The 20,744-nt window shown below is 38.7% G+C and overlaps 1 protein-coding gene across 8 annotated transcripts in view; it reads left to right on the forward strand.

Annotated features, from left to right (window-relative positions):
- Window positions 1-20,744, forward strand: part of PALLD (palladin, cytoskeletal associated protein) — a 207,728-nt gene that overhangs the window by 174,320 nt on the left and 12,664 nt on the right. For 7 of the 8 annotated variants that reach the window (XM_075751839.1, XM_075751840.1, XM_075751842.1 and 4 more), the window contains 4 exons: window positions 10,021-10,156; window positions 12,534-12,635; window positions 14,742-14,963; window positions 19,946-20,095. In XM_075751839.1, the coding sequence (XP_075607954.1) occupies window positions 10,021-10,156; window positions 12,534-12,635; window positions 14,742-14,963; window positions 19,946-20,095 (610 nt within the window). Of the gene's footprint in view, window positions 1-10,020; window positions 10,157-12,533; window positions 12,636-13,206; window positions 13,258-14,741; window positions 14,964-19,945; window positions 20,096-20,744 lie in introns of all 8 variants that reach the window. The other variant, XM_075751846.1, reaches the window with a different exon arrangement.

Genomic DNA, 20,744 nt, shown 5'->3' on the forward strand with positions numbered 1-20,744 from the left:
GTACTGTGACACTGATAGCCAAATATCTGAAAGAAAACAATAAATATTTAGCCTTTCCAGACTCTCTTGTAATTACCAAACTCCATTCTTTGGCAAAGTAAGAAATTCTGCAGCCTAGTTTTACAAGTTATGCATCTTGATATAGCATGGAATTTATTGAATAATTGTTTTTCATACATTTCAATGATTTTTTTTCTCATTTCTAAATCTTAGCACAATTACAGATCTGCTCCTCCTACTTAATAGGCATAATTCCTGTTTTCTTCAGATTGCTTTTGTGGTAGAAGCAGAATAAAAGTAAAGTAATACACATTGCAGGTGGAGGTAATTATTTTTGAAGGTGGTCAAAGGCAGCATCAGTGAAGTTTTCTGTAAAATGGAAGATGCAGTGGTTGCATACAAACCAACAGAGTCTTCATTTCTCCTCATGGAGTCAGACCTTCCCTCCATCAGCTTTCTTCAGGCATTTCCTTTCCAGTCCATGTATCATCTTTGTTCTACTTAAAAGAGAAATTAGTCCAAAGAGGTGTTGTGCCTCTTGACATATGAGAGATCAGACAAAACATTTCTAACTCTCTCCCATCCCTGTACTCTGTGAGTCCACGGCAGTAAATACCATGCTGATGTTTCAGCTAAGGGTTGACATTTGCCTTGGGTTTGGACCCTGAGTCTCTGTGGAAGTGACAGCATTATTTAAACCAGTTTGATCAAATGAATATTCTTTCCAGTTGATAGATTTGGAAACATAGCACTGGCGTTTGGTTTTGTTTGTTTGTGGTGGGGTTTTTTGTTGTTTTTTTTAACAAACGTAGTCTTACAGCCTTGCCTGAATCATGGGAATAGCTACTTGTGAGTTTACTACATTTTATTTGGACATCTGAAACACGGAAAGCAGCTTTGTGTCATTAGTACCTACTAATTCACCTTTAAATATTTTAAGCATTTATTTGCAGTAATTGTATGGTAAAGGTTTCAGTTGAATAAAATATATCTCATCTTTCCAGTAAGCTCTAGATACTTTGTAGTGACAAGCATTTTCAAGGTGTGACTGTGGTAGTGTTAGCTGAATGAGCTTTGGGAATAACTTTTTTTTTTTTTTTTAAATTAATGGGGCAGATTCGATAAATTCATGTCTTGCCAGAGGATAGTGTTATTAAACAAAAGAGAAGTGCTGGTGGAACTGCATAGCTAATTAAGTACTTATGGGAATTATGAACACTCATCAGTAAAACTTGGCTGGAGTAAGATTGTTGGATACTGTTCTTAAAAATCTCAGTTCTTTCTTTCTTTACCTAAAGAAAACTCTAGGGTGGGTGGATGTGTTGGACTCAGGTTAGCTTTTGGTTACAAAAGACTTGCAGGGAGCAGAGTTAATGTGACAGAAACCTAGAACTGAGGGGGTTTTGTCCACAGTTAGAAAGAAGCTACAGTCTGGTCTTTGCTTTTCAAAGAAAAAAACAAATTGTATCTGCATAAAGAGAAATAAGTATACATACAAATTCTAGGGAAGCACGTACATTGGTAACTTTACATGAGCATTTGTGAAAGCAAAATTAATCCTATGAGAAGGATTTCATTACTATTTAATGAATATTTAAAGAAGATGAATCCTGCTATAAAAAGATGTAGAGTCATCCAACCTGGAGAAATGGAATCTCTTTCTAAGTATAAAACCCACATGTTGTCAGCTATACATACATCCTTTTGAAAACAACTTTAAAAATTACAGTATTTTCTTAAAGTAGACTTTTTCTTAACATAGATATGTTCAGTAATATTACCTTACAAACAGAAAAAAATCTGTCTGTACAGAATTGGTGAAAGAACATGACTCTAGATTTACTACTTTCTGGAAAAGAATAGAAAATGGAAAAGAAAACATTGTTTTGAAGACACAATTGTCTAAAGTCTCTTGTAAAATGTAATTAAATAAGCTGCTTTTATCACTCTACATGATAAATTTAAATGCTGTTTCAATGATCTCAAGAATCTTAAATCCAAATCTTAAAGGCGATTCTGTGGGAATTATGAGAATAGCAACACCAGAGAGAGATCTTGCATTGGTTTTCCTCTTTGAATCAGAGCTGCTGGTCTGTTCTTGCAGCTGTGTACTGTGACTTGTCCATTGAATTCCGTCTCAAATAACACCAAAGCAAATATTTTAGTAACCCTTATGTTCTGAGTCAGTTAGCACAATGGTGACCACTCTGAGGAGAAGTTACACTCCTCCATCTTTTTATAGAATCATAGAATGGTTTGGGTTGGAAGGGACCTTAAAGATCATCTAGTTCCAACCCCCCTGCTGCGGGCAGGGACACCCTCCGCTAGACCACGTTGCCCAAAGCCTCATCCAACCTGGTCTTAAACACTTCAGGCATGGGGCCTCCACCACCTCTCTGGGCAACCTGTTCCAGTACCTCACCACTCTAACAGTAAAGAATTTCTTTCTAACATCAGATCTAAATCGACCCTCCTTCAGCTTGAGCCCATTACCCCTTGTCCTGTCACTACACCCCCTGATAAACAGTCCCTCACCAGCTTTCCTGTAGGCCCCTTCAGGTACTGGAAGGCCGCAATTAGATCTCCCCGGAGCCTTCTCTTCTCCAGGCCGAACAATCCCAACTCCCTCAGCCTGTCCTCACAGGAGAGGTGCTCCAGCCCTCTCATCAGCTTTGGGGCCCTCCTCTGGACTCGTTCCAACAGCTCCATGTCTCCCCTGTGCTGGGGCCCCCAGAGCTGGACGCAGTACTCCAGGTGGGGTCTCACAAGAGCGGAGTAGAGGGGCAGGATCACCTCCCTCGACCTGCTGGTCACACCTCTTTGGATGCAGCCCAGGACACGGTTGGCTTTCTGGGCTGCAAGCGCACACTGCCGGCTCATGTTGAGCTTCTCATCAATCAATACCCCCAGGTCCTTCCCCTCGGGGCTGCTTTCAATCCATTCCTCGCCCAGCCTATAGCTGTGCTTGGGATTGCACCGACCCACATGCAGGACCTTGCACTTATCTGACAGCTTTCAACAGTCTCCCAGTACAAATGCCAGCTTTCATTTTAAAGTAAACTGTGTTGCTGTCCTATGTAGACTGGGACATACTTTTCCCATTTCTGTGAGTTATGTCTGTCACAGCTGTAAAAAAGGGAGGTTACCTACAGTATGATTGATGTGAAAATAGTGATGTGTGGGAGGAAGTACCTGGATTAAGAATTCCAACATCAAACTGAGGAGAAAGATCAGGGTGTTTTCTTGCTTCTGAGGGAGCTCACCTCATTTCTGTATGCTACCTACTCAGTCATACCTGGAGTTATCCCTGGATCTCAGGAAAATATATCTGAAGACAAGTATTTCTATAACTGAAAAAAATTCCAGCAAATATTAGGGTTTGCATTCATTCCCAACCCCGAATTTTCTTAAGCTATTGCTCCTGTCCGTTAGAACATTTTTGTTTAAAGTTTCTTGATTTATTGTGTTGTACTTCATTTTCCCATAGCTTGGATACTACTTGGGGCTATTAGACCAACACCTAAGTGGTTTATCCGTGATATCAGATCACTTCTTGTTGATTGTGCTAAGAAACAGCTTGTATTGGGGGTTTTGGTTTTGCACAGTGTAACACCTTTTTATTACATACATGCACATGATTATCATAATATACATATCCATATCAGCTTTTTTGAAATATGAAGAATGCATGTTTGCTCCACTTTTGAACTTTGAAATCCAGGTTGTCATCAAAGTTGCTCAAAAGTAGAGATCAAGGATTTAACATGGAGACACACAGTGTCCAAAATAACTGACCTACTCTATCCTGACAGTCATTGCATCTAGAAATCTTAATTTTCAAGATGTTTTTATCCAGTTCTTTTTCTAAATGGTATTTACAGATGCATAAGAATGCTGTAAGATGACAAGTGAACTTAACTAAGAGAATTAGTACATATACCTCTGTTGAAAAGAGAGAGGCTGTTTGCAGCATTGCTTTGCGCTTTTTTTGCTCTGCAGATTTTTTTCTTCAGAGGACTTAATTTTATAACTTCCTTATTTTAAACAGATCTGAATGCCACAGAAATGTCTGTGAATGTAAAAGCCAGGTACAGTGCTTGATAGTTGTGGAGGTCTTAACCAGTAACTTTTCATCAACTGGAGCGAATGTTAATATTTTGGATGTATTACCTTTTCTCAGTCCAGTGTAGGTTTTTCTTCACGTGCTTCTGGCAGTTACCTGTTCTTCTCAAGATTTCAGGACTATGAGGTTGGTGCCAGCCTTCTCTATGTTCAGGAGCAGTCAGTGCTTTGGTGATTTCTCCTTACATCAGTTCTAGCATAATGCTGGTAACGATCAGGAATGCAGATTAGATTACCGGTTACAAAATAGGTAGTGTTTTTTAAATTTATCCAAATATGTGGACATCTGTTGAAAAAATTTTGTTGAAATTTGTTGTGACATTTTGTTGAAAAAATGGCATTTCTGGTAACCGGTGCAGCATGAGGCAGAGAGATAACTTCCTCAGGTGGGGAAGGAACTGAACAGGAGAATGAAAAAATAGTAATTCTTCTTTTAAAGAGTAAAAATGCATTTTTAAAGATAAGCCTTAGAAAAATATTTTTTTTGGTGGTAGGCATGCAGTTTGTGAGTTGCTCTCTGTGTTATCTAATAATTAAGAAGGGTCAAACTTGCTCAGAAATATATATTATTCAATGCTGAGGCATGATTTCTTTTTTCAACTGCAGTTTCGTAACCTTTTCTTAGGTGGCAGAGATAATTGAACTTTTGTTACCTTTGTTTCATTTAGTGCAAGTCATTCTTAGTCAGGTCTGTGCCTCAGGCGTTCCCTTAATTCAGATGCATGTAACGTCACATTACTGAACAGAGCTGACTCCTGGTCTCCATAGTGTGTATGACAAGATCAGACTGAAATGATCTTAATATACTGCTGCAGCTTCAAAGTTTGTGACCTGTTACAGTGCTTGTAGTAACTTTGTTCTTACAGTAAGTGAAAAATGTGTTAAGTGGGCAGGAATTAGCTGTGTTTTTGGAAGGTTTTAGTTTTAAAGGAAAAATCAAGTTACTGTTCATTACCTCAGTACCAGAGAATTGATTTGGATTTCTGTGAAACTGAGCCATATTGGCTGCAAACAGGAATTTCTTCTTGGAAGGATAACAGCAGCCAGCCTGTTGCCCTTGTTTACACTGTGAAAGGTACATAGGAAAAGAGAGAATTGCATCTAGCATGCGCTCTGTGTAATTAAAACATGAAAAGTACTGCTGGTTTGGCCTTCTTTCTAAACAAATGTTAGGGCAAATATTCAAAACCAAGGAGAGCCAAGCCGAGGTTGCAAAAATCTTTGCTGTCAAAAATCTCTGTGTGAATTAAGATGACTGAGTTTGGGCAATTTTGCTGTGCCCTTTCTGACCAAAAGAATTCAGACTTGTGTGATTTTATCTACGTCTGTATTGAGGCCCTCAGTGACTTCAGTCATGTTTCAGAAGTGCTAAAAATCTGTGTGAATTGCAGCTTGATTCTCAAAGGCTGATAGTTTCTTTGCATGTTTGGGGTGGTGGTTGTGTGCTCAAGACTAATGGTGTCAATATCTTGAAATATGCCTTCTCCAGCTATCTCCTGCTACCTTAATACTCACAGTATACTCTGAAAATTGTATCAGGCAAAGAATGAACATAAAAATAAATAAATGACTCTGCAGAATGTTTTGTTTGATATTATCCCTGATAAAAGATGAAAATAAAGCTGCTGAGTCACTAAGGAGGACACAAATCTTAGGAACTTAATGCATCCAGATAAGGGCATGTAAGGATGGGGAAAAATATTTGCAAAAGCAGCTGAAGAAAGTTTGCTGCCAGGCTGTCTTAGCTTGAAAGATGGTTTACATGTTAAATGGATCTGTGCTTCGGAGGGTAGATTTACCAAGGACCTTCTATTTGTTGCTGTTGCCTTATTGGCATTTTGAAATTCATCTCAAGAATGTATGTCTTAAGAGCTAACTTGGTGGGCAGTATGTATGGAGATATATATATATTTATGTGCATATTTTAAAGTATATGTATGTAGAGAAGGAAAGATATTCTAAAGAGAGGGTGGAAACAGAGCATCTGCAGGAAGAATTACACTTCCTCATGTGCCTCTTCTTTTTCTGTCCCAATTTAAAGTAGTCCAGAAAGAGAAAGAGAGAGGTTTTCTAAAGGCATTTGAAGACTTTATGACTGATATTCATTTTTATAGTTTTATTTTTAAACCAACTCCTTCCTTGCTTAAATACTTATTTGGACATGCAAGTAAAGAGAAGAGAATCTATTTTTCAGACAAGTTGCCTTGACCAGGTCTTGGATGACACTTCCACACCCACCGTGCAGAGCTCAGGATGTTCTGGCACATAACCAGAGATCTGGAAGGTTGTTTGGGAGTGTGCTACTCCTGTTAAAAGCTACCAGGGATCCCCAGGCCATTGCTGAAATACTTGCATACCTTGTTCTTAAATAAAATTCCTTAGTTTCCCTACATGACTTGTTCCAGTGTTTAACTGTCAGTGTTGGAGGGTGGAGAAAGGAGAGTTCTGTATTGGTTTTGTCTAAGCTAAGCCTGTTGTTCTTCAAGTTATTGTCTACTTACCATCCTCAATGGACACAGAGAATGATTGAATGCCAGCTATTTTATGATGTTTTATATTTGATTCACATCTTTATCTTCATTCTCCACATTTCCTTACTAAATAAATATTTGTGTGTGTGAGTGACATAGTTAGTCACAAAAGCTATGCTTTTAAAACCATCTGACAGTTTTCTTGTTCTAAAACTTTCCAATTTGCTGTATTTTTCTTGAAGTGCAGTGGTAAAACTGGATTCAGTGTCCAACAGCAAGGAATAAAGGAAAACAATGAAGTTTCATGTCTTATGCTAGTGTGTCCCAGAATTACATTGCTTTTCCTTTTGAAATAATGGTGTTATCCAAGTTTTAATCTCACTGATTCTTGAGAGATGCTGAATGTTAGTGCTAATTTTCCATTTGTATTGCTCTTGTGCTTTGAACATTTTTCCTGAGTTTCATCATTAGACCACCTCTAGACTAATTATGAAGATTATTGTAAATTACAGTTTTTACCTGCAAACGAGTTGCAACCTCTGCAAGTTCAGAGTCATCAGCCAATTTGAGAAATGTGTGTTTTTATTTCGTTATTCCAGTTGTTAAGGTTGGAATACTTAGTACTGAACTTAGTATATATAGACCTTGGAAAAACCTCATTGGTCTATATTCTTCCAGTTTAACAGGAAAAAAAAATATTGCTACTGTCTGAAAAGCTTTTTCAGACAGTTATGCAGCCATGTAATAGAAATTTCAGCCAGACTCTGTTTCCCTGATTTACTCGGGAACTTACTGCAGCTCCTGAAGGCTTACTCAGAAGCCATAAACTAAGTGTATCAAAGCTACTTGTTTTTGCATATCTGCATGCCCTTCAGCCTGACCGAGAGAGAAATGTGAGGTTTGATATGATTCAATTTTCATTTCTTTATTATCCTACATTGTTTTGAAATGGACTGTAATATTGTTTTCTTATGTTTAGTATGGACGTTGAACTTACTGACCTGTAATTCTCTTGGTACTCCTTCTCTTTTTAAAAATGGGTGTGTTTGCTTAGCAGTTTTTGTTTTCAGAGATAATGATAATGCTTCAGAAAATGCTTTCACTAGTTATTTGAAATCCACTCCGGAGCGCTTAACCCATCCCCCTCTTTTCATGCAGTGGTGTGACTTTCTTGGGTAAACTACATTTTACCTTTACAGCCTATTGAGTGCCAAGCATAAGCAGAGCCTTTTTCTGCTGAGGCTCTTTTTATCATTCAAATATGAAGTTTGTAAGAACGTGAAATATAAACTCTATTTCTTAATGTGTTACTTGGAATTTTCAAGGTAGGATGCTTGTCTCCGTTAGGAGCTGGCACAGTGCTTCTTCAAGGTGAAGCCAAATTTGAAATTTGCTGCCTTGAAATTAACTGGGGTGGGTTTTTTTTGGGGGGGGTGTCCTTATGCAAAAAGCGACAAAACTCAGTTCTGTGGCAGTGCTGGGCTGAGTGGGATAAGAGGCTGGAAGATGATGGGAAAGACTGTGAGGAGACAGATGGATGCCACCTGCTGCTAGCCTTCCAGCAGTTGGTCCAGCCTTCCTGAGGGACATTACCTTCTGATCCCTTTTCCCCCCCTTCTCCTGTCCATTTTCCTTCCACATCTTCCTTTATACTTACTGTCCCCAAATTTCTTGACTTACTGAAACATCTCTTTCTTCAAGAGACCTTACCCCTTCCTCTTAGCATTCTCTTGCCTCCCTGTAGGTGGGATGGTTTTCCTGACTTCTTCCCCAAAACAGAGTGGAGACTTTGTTACTTGTGACTGAGAACAGCCCCAGCCAAATGCTGAGGGAATTACACTGCTTGGTGACTGAGAAGATCTCCAGCTAACGGCTGAATATTTCTAGGGTGAGGGATGTTGTTCTCTGGCTCTTTGCGACATTAGGGAAATGTCTGCTCCTCTTCTGCTGTGATTTAATGTGAAAATGCAGTTCTTTTTACAAGAACTTCACCATTTTCCCATTTTAAATTTACTTTCAATAACAGAATATGAAATGTTTTAGGAATTTAGACAGAAATGTTTCCAATTATTGTCTTCTCCATCTATTCACTTAATTCCTTTTTGGCTTTTGACAGCATATGTGTATTGTTTCATTTTAAGTAATGCTAAAAATTACCATTGAAAACACTTGCTGAAGAATGGATTTTCTGCAACCATGCTATAGAAACATAGTACCAAACAATATCCAACAAGATTTGTTACCTCTGTGTGATTCTTCTTTAACATTTTGGTGCTGGTAATTAAATTATTAAGTTGTGTATTGGAAACAAGTTTACTCCTTACATGCTGCTCTGATTTTTTTTCTACCTGTGTCATCTGTGACACAGATGTTTACCTGTTTCAGTTCCCTATTTTGCATAAGTCCCATGTAGTGGGCTGAGCCCTATTTAGTCCATGGAGTTAACCCCCCCCCCAAAACTAATATTGAATCAGTACTGGTGTTTTAAACGATAACATCTGACTTCACAGGAGAAATGGGGTGTGCTGCAAGTTTCAAATACTGATAGCAATGTTGATTTCTACACAACTCTGTAAGAACAGCTGATCTCCAGTAGAAACCACCATTGTTGGGCATTTCCAGCAATAGAGCCATCGTAACATTACTGAAAAGTGTTAAATATTAGCCAGACTGGAAAAAAAAAATTCCTGTGCTATCCCAGAAAATGGGAGTGAGACATCCTGGAAGTGCAACTGTAACTTGTAGACTGGTATGAGGAATAGCTGTAAATGCAAACTGCTAAACGGATGCTATTCCACTGTGAAACCCTGCTGCTGAAAACTGCTTTACAGGGATGATTTTTTTGCCAGTGTAACCTAGACTCTGTAAATGGCTCTTCTTTCAGAAACAACATTTGCATGTTGCCTTCTGGGTATGTGTTCACAGAGATATGAAGAATAAACACGAAGTTATGCATTGTGTATTGCAGAGCTCTAACAAGGAATTAGTTAATAAATATTATAGAAAATGAATTATTAACTGCCTTGTCCTACATTTTTCTGATCTTTATCCATCTGGTACTTCATAGGAACCTGGTTTATCTTCCATCCTCTCTTATCTAGTCACGCTTTCTCTTTCATGTTTCCTCTCACTTTGCTTTATTGCCATTGCCCGTCAGTTTCCTCTTTGAGTGTGTGGTGTTTACAGCCACCACTCAATCCTGAGCCCTATTTTAACTGATGTACAAATAAAGCATAGTTTTAACTTTGTCCTTAAACTAACCATTTAATCAGCAATCTGAGTTAGAAGAGCCACCATAGTAAGATGCCAGACCTCTAAGTTCAAAGACACAATGTTGTTTTCTTCACTAATAGCAGTGATTCCAGATAAATTCCTAAATACCAATGATTTCAGGAAAGCTCATGAATTTTCCTGTACTGTTTTGCAGGGGATTTCCCAAGAAAACAGGCAGAACTGCTAGGATAGCATCAGATGAAGAGATTCAAGGGTCAAAAGATGCTGTAATTCAAGATCTGGAAAGAAAACTTCGCTTCAAGGAAGACCTTTTGAACAATGGGCAACCGGTATAAAAACATAAAATACTCTGGGGAATGGGAGTGAGGATCATGGGTAGTTTCTCAGATATGCTGCATATAAAATAATTGTTGTAAATTATTTTTGTATTTTATGTATTTATTATTCTTAATTGCATTTCCAAAGCTGCATTTCCATAAGGAATGATAGCGTACATTTTTGTCTATCATTCCTTCTGTTCAGCAACTTTACTTGGGCTTAACAAACCAACGGAGATCTCCAAGATGATGAATTTGCATAAAAAGCCTGCACAGTCTGTACCTCAAGGGCTTTTTCGGCCTCAGAGGCCATTTGTTTTTAACTGTTCATCACTGAGGCGCTGGCCAATAAGCATATGCATAGCTTTTGATCAGTCCAGGCTCATTCTACCTTTTGCCCAGCTGTTGGACAATGAGAGGAAAGAGGACATCAGAGGGGCACAAGGCAGTTCATTGTGAGAAACAACCCATTAGGAATCAGGCATCATTAGATTCTGTGGTCGTGGGACTTCTTTGACCAATAGAATAAAAAATAAGGTATAGTACTAACTTACAAACTTTATCAGGAGTTAACAGCCTGCTTGAAGGAGTCAAGAAATGAGGTAAAATGGGCCTATCAAACAATTGAAATGCACAGCTGCAAGGTTCTCCATTAATTTTTGTGCATTTTAAGATATGCATAGAAGATAAAATACCAAATTCTTCCTGCTCAGAGTTGATGAGACGCAACTCTTCTAAGACTTAATTACAATTATTAAGGCATTGATTTAAATGTCTTTGAAACAGGAATCTCTTTTAAGAGGAAAGTAATTTTAAAAATGTAGACCGTCACCCCTGTTTTGTGATTGATATGTTTTCAAAAGCATCTGAATGCCTTGGAATACCTTTGTGTCACTGAAAAGTAGCGTGCTTTAGGTTTCTCAGGGCCATGCTTAGAAGTTTGCTCAGCTTGCTACCATGTCTGAGATGTGGACTATGGTGGTGTAGTTCAAGACAGCCGATTGAGTCAGACTGACTAGTCCACAGCTGCCGGATTCTGGTTCTTCATAAGGTTAATGTAGTGAAGTAGGGAAAATGTTCCAAGGGACTAGCGCTTCTGTAGTTAATTGACTGCATAGGATTTGGCAGTTTTCTGTAGCAGTTAAGCAGAATCACTCTCACACTGTATAAGTTCCTGTTTTTTCAAAGGAGGTGGGCTGAGCATGACTGTCAATGCCTATTTTGGAAAGTGAGGGAGATGTTTGGCCTGGACACATGAATGGAATGTCTTGAGAAAGCCCACATGGCCTGAGGAGGAAAAAAAAAACCAAACCAACAAAAACCAAACCAACTGTGATCAGATGATGTGGGAGCCTGAACCAAGTAAACTCTGGTTTTGTGCTTGCCTTGAGGCTTTTGCCTTGCAGATTCCTGTCTTGGGTGATTCTGTCTGTGTGATCATGGCTGTGGGCACTTGGAGTGATCACAGAAGAAATTAAAGTGATGAAAAGTTCATTATTTTCTTAGACATTTGTAACCAAGCCAGCATTGGTACCTAGTTTTCATGAGTTTAGACTGCTGGTTTAGCTACAATATGACATCTTTTAAAAATTAATTTAAATGAGCTTTTTTAAAAATGAAAGCATTAAGTAGATGTTTTACAATTTCCATTCTTCTTTCATTTTTCTGTTTAAATGAGGCATTTCACCATGTAATAAGTTTGCTTTTCATTCACTGGCATTTTTTTACTATACTGATTTCTAAGAAAGTGTCTTAAGTGCCTGAAATGTCTTATTGAAAATAGAAGGAAAAATTGTAATGAAATAACTGAATCGTACACTTAAGGTTTTCTTCTAACTTGCTTTACCTTCTGATGTAAATTGTCTTTTATAAGCTGTCTCCTTAATTTCCAAAGAGTAAGAAGCAGTAGAAATAAAAAAGCTCAAAGAATATATTTTTCTATAAAGCTGTCATATTTTTGACAAAATAATCAAGTAGAGTAGTATCTCCTTAGCATTTTTGGCAGAGTTTTCTGCTGTGTGGTTCTAATGTAAAAGTCGAGCAGAACGTCTAGGAGTAAGATCTGGGATGGTTTGACATGCACTTTTTTGATGGCCATGCTGATTTAAGCAGTTCTTATTGCTTATTCCTGCCCAAGTTCCTGGCAAGAGGATGGAAACAAATGACAGAGTCAGGGCAAGGGTTGCTTAAGCCAGAAGAGCCACTTGTAATGCCAAAAAAATGCATTACAAACCGTGGTAGAAAATTTCTGTTAGGAACATGTTGCTACTCTCTTTTATTAACATGATTTAAAGCATAGCTTACTGTCTAACTGCCTTGTAGTTCTTAATGAGAAATAAGAACAACTTCTTTTCCCTCCCCTTCATCCCCTTTTCATTTTTTTGTCCAGAGATTAACGTACGAAGAAAAAATGGCTCGTCGCTTGCTGGGAGCAGACAGTGCTGCAACTGTCTTCAATATACAGGAACCAGAAGAAGAGCCTGCTATACAGGTGCCACATAACTCTACAGTTTCATAGGAAAATAAAAAATTCCTTTCAATTTTTCTTTTTTACAGGCTGTGATTTTAAAAGACTTTAAAAAAAAAGTCCTACATAAGACAGTAAATATACACAAGATAGGGCAGTTTTGATTACAGAAGTCATATGTTATATATCAGTGAAGTAAACTGGAGGATCACATGCCTATTGCTCAGTTTTTCCGTAAGGCTGAGAGTTCTCAAATGTCTGCTGTCTGCTTTAAACTCTTCCGTTTATCCTATTCTGTCCTGACCTTTAAGTCTCTCAAGGCAAAAATACATCTACTATCTTGAAACCATCTTCTCTTTATTTGTGTAATCCACACTTTTTGGATGCAGACCAAAAACACAACAGAAAGTCTGCTTGAAAGACCAGGTACACGTTCTCATTGTTCAGATGCCAGAGTTGCTATTCGGACATGTGTGGCATTCATTTGCTTATGTTACCACATAAGGTACAGTCTCCTGATAAAAACTCTGAGAAACTGTCATGTATGCCTCTTGGTCTTCTTTCTGTCTCTTGATCTTTTTTTCTACCCTTGCAGGAAGCTCGCTCTGCTGGTGCTTCTGTAGTGAGTCCTGTGGATATTCAAAAGGTTAACGTTTTCACCCTTTTCTGTCTTGCTTTGTTGTCCACTGATTTTTTTTTTTTCTCTGACATCTTTGCCCTTTCCCTTCTACTGTTCTTGGTTAATAACATGAGGTCACCTAGCATTAATAACTGGGGAGATTTGGGCAGCACTCCCTTGAGGGTGTTAAAGTTGTTCTATAAGCCTAATTGAGTGCCGGCAGCTTAACCACAGTAATGGCATGCTCCAGAATCTTTCTGCCATAACGTTAACACACGCTGCTGCTAAGTGCCTTGCATCCAAATCAGCTGTTCTTTATATATACCACGTGTACTTTATGGTTTACTTTTATTAAAAAAAAATTCAGGGAACAAAGAAATTAAAAAAATATCTGCAGTTTATAAAGGTATTTCTCTCTTTTACCATTATTGAGGTATATGATTAGTTCTAGAACCAGTCAGTAGAAAGACTAAATGTCATTCCCAGACCAGAGGTAACGATAGAGGATGGGTATGTGAAAGGAGGCTTCGTATGAGATGTGTTGTATCTTAAATAAAATAAGGGTCAGAGACAATGGCCAAAGGTCATTTGAAAGAGTGCCTGAATTTCTACTGGCTGAGAAGAGTGTTGGCTAATAAAGATTTTTTTTTTTTTTTTTCTTCTGCTTCTGAGCTTTCTTACATTCTGGCATTATCTTTGTTATCACTAAGATTCAAAGCAGGACTTCTGTACTGCAAAGTAGAGTGAACAGTTCAAGAAAGTAAGCAAATGTGTATGTCACAGTAAAGTTTCCTAGTATGTGAATAACAAATTTAAACAAGCAGTAGTGTTTTACACTGGATGAAACTTTCCACTCTTCTTTCTACACCTTGAATACTCTTATGATAAATTTTGTTTTTAAGGAAGAAGTGATACTTCTGGCCAGACAAAGGAGACCATGGCAACAGGAGTAAAGGGAGGCAACTATCATGGACTGTCAGTGTTGCCATTTTCTCTTTCCCCTCCCTTCATTTTTAAAGGCAACTGTAAACAACATCATTTTAGCCTTCTGGTGCAGCCTCTGGTAATAGTGCTATGCAAATAGCAGATGTGAACCATATGGTCTTCTGACCATCTGGAGACAAAACCAACCCTAAATCTGCCTGTACCCTTAAGGAAATATTAGTGTGTTTCTTTTGTCTTTATGAACTGCTTCAGAATACTTTTATTGTTACAGGCTTTTCTTAAAAATGGAAAGAAAGCAACCAATGACTTTCCTTCTCCTTATAAATTAGACCTTAAGATAACATGAAATACAATTTTTGCCTCATACCAGATGTCTTCGTTGTTTCATAGGGAAGTTATTGAAGACACGGATTATAGTGTTTTTCTTCAACAAGATACAGTTTCCTTTTATATGTAAAACCTTAATGTATTGTCAAAGATCAGTAGAAAAAAAAAGAATTAGGAACACATCTTGCTGAGCAATGTGTTGAAGCTGAACACTAATATGTACCTTTCTTGTTTGACAGGAGTATAAAGTCTCCAGCTTTGAGCAAAGATTGATCAGTGAAATTGAATACAGGCTCGAGAGATCTCCTGTGGAAGAATCAGATGATGAGGTGCAACATGGAGATGAACCTGTTGATAACAGTATGTCACCATATTTTGAGATAAAGCTGAAGCATTACAAAATCTTTGAGGGAATGCCAGTCACATTTACATGCAAAGTAGCAGGAAACCCAAAGCCAAAGGTAAGAAAAGAGGGTAAATGTTTCTAGAAATGCTCTGAAGTGTTCTGTATTGGCACCTTACAGTCAGCCTCTGGACTGTATGGGCTGTATCTTACAGGAACAGCAGATGTTGTCTCTTGACAAGAAAGATTCTTAGCTGGTATAAAGTGTCAAATCTCTTTTGACATTTCTGGAATTATTTAGATTCATACTAGTCAACAATGAGGCTTCAGCTCTTAGTTACTCCCTCCTGAGACTTCATCTTAGTTATTTTACCTAGAAGTAATACTTCCGTCACTTTCAGAGTTACCTTCAGGGTACATCTGTACCACAGAATGCAGCACAATGCTAGAAAACCCCGTGTGAGCTGGCATGGTAGTCCCAAAAGCTGCCTTATCAGGTTAACGTGGTTAATTAGCTCAGGCACAGCAACATGCTAATGCAAAAATGTTGCTTCTGTTTTAGGAGCTGGTGTCGTATCTCTGTGTTCTTCGGTGTTGCAGAGTTTATATCTACACACCCTAACAAGACTAAGTTTTATTGAAAGTTAGAGGAAGCCATAATAAAATACCATAAGCTCCCATATATCCCAACAGCAAGATGAGACACGATGGTGAAGTTTTAATGATGAGCTTCTGAGGGAGGGTTGGGCTTGGGAGGCATTTCCTTGTAGCAAGTGTAAAAGTACCAGTTGCGTGATGTCAGTAGTCTGGAAGAATGCCTTCCTTTGGTAGGTTGTGTTTTAACCATTTCAAAAATTGCTTGGCAATCAACAGACTCATTATGCAGCAGGCACACAGCAGTAGCTTCTTCAGCTTCCTTGCCAAAGTCAGTATCTTCCCTGTGAGGTCCCTGCAGCTCTTACAGTGACCTCTTGTGGATAGGGGTTCTTTTCTTCTTAGACAAGATCAAAGATGCCTTATCTCTTAGATAAGATCTTCACAGAAGCAGCCACATCCAAATCTCTCATCTAGTGTAAGTTTTACAAGTATTTAGGATTTTGAACAGAGATAAATGCAAATGACTTTACGTGTCCAATGATATAGGTGTATGCTACTGCACAAACTGTAAAAAGAAAACTGGACTTTGTCAGGTAGCAGAGAAGGAACAACAGAGAACTAGGGCTACGTCTACATTAATTAGTAGTACAGACCAGAATGAAATAGCCATCCCTGCGTGCATTTCAGGAGGTTTTACTTCAGGCTAGCTCTAATCTTGTCCCACAGACTGAAGCAGATGCAGCACATTAGATGTGTTCTTGGAGCACATTTTCTGGCTTTGTTTCATCTGAAAGGAATCCAATTCTGTGCTCAAAGACCACAACACGATGTGAACCACTGCTGAGTAAGTGGGGCTGATCAGTATACTCATATCGCAAAAGCACTCCTGCTTCAAACTGAAGACACACGCTGAGAAGATTAGCCCAGTCTGACTAGAAACCAAACCTTTGGTGTCCAGCGTGACTTTGAGATGACCGTACAGCAGAGTCTGTTGTGCTGAATGAGGGTGGAAGACAAATGGGTTTGTTGGTGTTCGAGGTGCAGTGCGCTGCCAGAGAGGTAATCTTTTTGCCCAAGGCTTATGACTAAGTTGCTAGATGACCTATTATGAGTCAGCCTTAGTCAGCTTCACCATTCCCTAATTTTCACAGTTTTCAATTAAGGTGTAGTTTCACAGGCATCTTAATCTGATTTCAGACAGATGAAAGAGGATGTCTCCTTTCCCTCACTCACCTTGTTTTGGCGTTAGGGATTGCACGGTCAAGAAACCACATAGTTAGTACTTCCCCTAAAGCACAGCATTATAAAGGAGTATCTGATGTGAATGCACTGATTCAGAGACGATGTTCTGTTTTTCTGCAGCGTTTTTTCTGCGTGCACATTAAGAAGTGATTTGCTTTTGCACCTGGGAGTGTGACCCTTTATTCCATTCACTTGCAGATGCTTTGTGGGATTTGTTAAGTTGCTTGGGATGGAACCAATTTCAGTCCTGTTGGATGGCTACTTGTTAGCTGAGCTTTGCAAATGTCAAAGGCTCTATCTTCCCCTCATCTGCTGGAGCATGCCAAGATAGCAGTTTGGAAATGCTCAATGGCTGAGGGCTGCCCTTCTGCTGTCATTTGTTGAGGCTGGAAGTGTTGCCCTGTATAAATTCTTTGCTTTGGCAAATGAAAAGCTGGAAATAATTTACTAACTTGAAGCTCCTCCCTTCTAAGTATTCTGTCAGCTCTGCCAAGGAATGGCTTTGGGAAGGACTGGTGTTTCTAAAATCTGGCATTCATTACAAGGGATTTTTCTAAGCGGGGTTATTGGCTTGATTATTTTTTCCCCTGAACATGCCATGTAAATTGAATACTGATGTGCAAATTCTGTCTTCATAAATATGACTTTTTAAATCTGAGTCTACTTTTATTATAACCTTCAGTGTAATGTAAAACTATTTTCTCATTAAAATGAGAACCTGTGGTTATACAGGAGGGATTGTGGAATACCTCTTTTTAAAGGGATCTTTCTCTTCAGAATTAGGACAGTGCCATACAAAAGGTTAATTGAAACATGGATGTGGCATAAAGCTCATACTGTTTGCTCTTCACATGGCTGAATGTAATTCTTAGTGATTAAAAATGCCTGTGCTGCCCAGGATCAAAAAAACCCTTTTGTACTGTGTATTCCATTGTATTTCTAGTAATTACACATTGGTTTCTGAAAATCTGGTGCAAATAAAAGCAGTCCAGATGCAGTGTTCAGTGCTTACATAGTTTAATGGTACATTTATTAAAAGGTATCCTAGGGAAAAAAAATACTTCACTGCAAGGGCCATTGTCTCCAGCAGTGGTAGTGTTTTCCTTATTAACTCTATCATCTCAGATAAAGGTAATATTAAGAATTTACTGCTCATAAGTAAAACCCAGTGATGCCAATGCTTATAAACTTAGTGGAAAGAAGTATTGGACAACATACGCATGATGTTTGTTTGGATAGCTGGTTCAGTTCATATTTGCATGTATTTCCATGTAATAATTCCTGGCATGTCTCCTGATATTTCTGATAAGTGCATTGTTATTAAATAATTACTACTTAACACAGTAGATTTCCAAGCAACGTTATGACACATGTGAAGCATGCAAGTTAAAACTCATTTTTTGCAGCTATGGTGTTACCGGCGTCCATTAGCATGTGTGTATAAGTGATCAAATATCTTTTGCATCTCCAGTAAGCGCTCGGTCAGCAGACGAGAAGACATGACTAAATCTTTTGTTAGCACCACAGAGTCTCTGCAAGGTTGCTGACAGACAAAATGGGAAACAAGTATAACCAGCTATTGAGGAAATGAAATCATTTCTAGTTACACATAATGCTTGCTAATATAAAAACCATACACGGTAATTAATTTTTAAGGGAAATTTCCACTCATTCCCTCCAAAACTTTCTCCATTGTCTTTCTGTGAAATTTAAAAGTATATCCTTAACTTTTTCCCCCCAAGTGAGTGAATTTAGAGCTTTGAAATGTTGGCACAGGTGAAGAACCTGGCATTTGAAACTCCGTCAGGAACTGTGCTTTGTCACTTCATTTTTACTGGAAAGCCGGCACCCTTTCCTCACTGTAAGACCTAAATTCCCGCTTTAAGAATTAGACTGAGGACAATGTGTATGTTTTCCTCATCCGAAATAGTCCCAGCAGTCGTGCGACCAGGACAAATATGGTTGTCGTGCTTTGTACGAGTTAACCTTGTAAAAATTGTCTAGGTGTCTGCACAAGCGACTTAAGAAAAGCTGAACACCGCTGATGTTACGGTATAATACACGCTTCAGAAATGACAAGTAAATAATGTCCTACTTAAACGTGGGCTTGGGGAGCTGACTACAGCCTTCCTGATAGAAAATTTTTCACATGTGTTTTCATGCATACAGCAGGCTTTTCTTTTGATTCCAGTGGATTTCAGTTTGGGGGTTTATATTATTTTTAAAATATAGCAGAAAAACCCCAACCCCAAAGCTAGGTCAAAATATTTGGGGTGGGTTTTTTTTTGCCTCAAGTTTGAGGCATTAAAACCACTTCCATATTTTTTGTGTAATTTGTGGATTACTATAAAATATTATTCTGCATACATCATTTTTTTGGCTGGCTGAAAGTAGATCTTGGGTCAGCCAGAGACTAGAATTATGTATCAAAAGTAATGGAAAAGACCTGTCTGATAGATAATGTAACTGTTCTGTACAGCTTGGAACCGTGCTGGTGTTGGCGTACAATTATTAAAGGCTAGCTATGTGCCGACTTGCTTTGAAGTATTTCCTATCGCTTTGTAAAGCTGTCCATTTCTGGAGGTGTCTGTCCCACTGGGGTGACGCTGTTGGTTTCAATCGTGTAATTCCGCTGAGCTGGCCTGTTGGCAGGCTGAACTGCTCGCTGCCAGCCCAAGCGGCTGATTCCCCGTCGGGCTTTTTGGTCCGGTCCAGTCAGTGTAATGGATGCGAGACAAAACTGGTGTTTCAGCTGTGAGATCATTACTTCTATTTTATTCATCGCTGAATTAATTATTCCTATAATTACCTTGGTTTATGTTTTTCTTTTCTGGAGAGAGAGCAATAGCATTCTTAAGTTCTTTCTGCAACTTCTTCAGATTTAAGTGAAATAATAATTAAAAATTAGTAGTCTTCTCTGAAATAGATCTTTTCATTGTAACGTTATTTTCAGTTCTTGTAATGTTTGGCTGCCGTTCTGTGCTTGGGATGGGCACAGCCCTTACGTACCTCTACATTTCTTCAGTAAATGTTCACGCTGCTGTCTTTCTCTTTGAACAATTGCTAATCTGTAGCTTGGCGTTTAGTGAAAGTGGTTCATGGCGTGTGGTTCTGCACTTCTACTAGTTGATCAAATCAGTTTTCCTTTAATGCTTACTGGAGCAGTTTTCAGCAGTTAAGATTCGTTAGCACTATTAATTGAGAAATGATGACAATGAGCACCCACCTCTTAGCAGCCGTGCCTTGTTTTTCTTCCTGCAGATTTATTGGTTTAAAGATGGGAAGCAAATTTCTAAACGAAGTGATCACTACCGAATTCAAAGAGAACCTGATGGAACTTGTTCACTGCATACTGCAGCCTCCACCCTGGATGATGATGGGAATTACACTATCATGGCTGCTAACCCACAGGTAAATGAAGGTTTGGCTCCAGAGGAAACGTGCTTCTGGGCATAAATCTTCAGAAAACGATCTCATGTTACGTATACATGATTTAATTAAATGATGAGGTCACCATAAAGTATGTAAGTTAGATTTCTGTTTTCATCTTGCATCAGTAGGGTGGGACCTTTGTATCTCCAAGAGATTAGCAATTCAACAGCAGTTTTTTTCCTATGGTTTGGGGTTTCAGAGGGGAGGGGTGTTGTTTTCAATCACTCTTCCACCATTTGTTTCAGCTGATAACATCTCAGTATCCTGAGCATGGATTGCATACATGCTATAAAGGGAGAAAAAATCCAATTTACCAGCAGAAGTAACCCAATCCAGCGATTTAATTTTTCTTCTGTTGACACTGCTCACTGGCTGAGGCCAACTTTTTGAAATGAGTGGGAGCGTGTCACACCTCAACATGTTTACATTAGGCAGTGATCGCAGTTCCGTAAGGTGAAGAATTCTGGTGCTTACTATGTAGAGGGGAGGTCTCCTGCCTTGATCTCCAAGTCTTAAACAATGGTTTTCTGAAACATGGAGCGTTACTGGTTTTGTAGTATTACTTCTTCTGCACAGACCCAATACAGGAGCTGATGTATCCAACAAAAACCCACTAGTGCCTTGGACA

Source organism: Balearica regulorum, chromosome 4 (genome assembly GCF_011004875.1).
Source record: "Balearica regulorum gibbericeps isolate bBalReg1 chromosome 4, bBalReg1.pri, whole genome shotgun sequence".
NCBI classification, from domain to species: Eukaryota; Metazoa; Chordata; class Aves; order Gruiformes; family Gruidae; genus Balearica; species Balearica regulorum.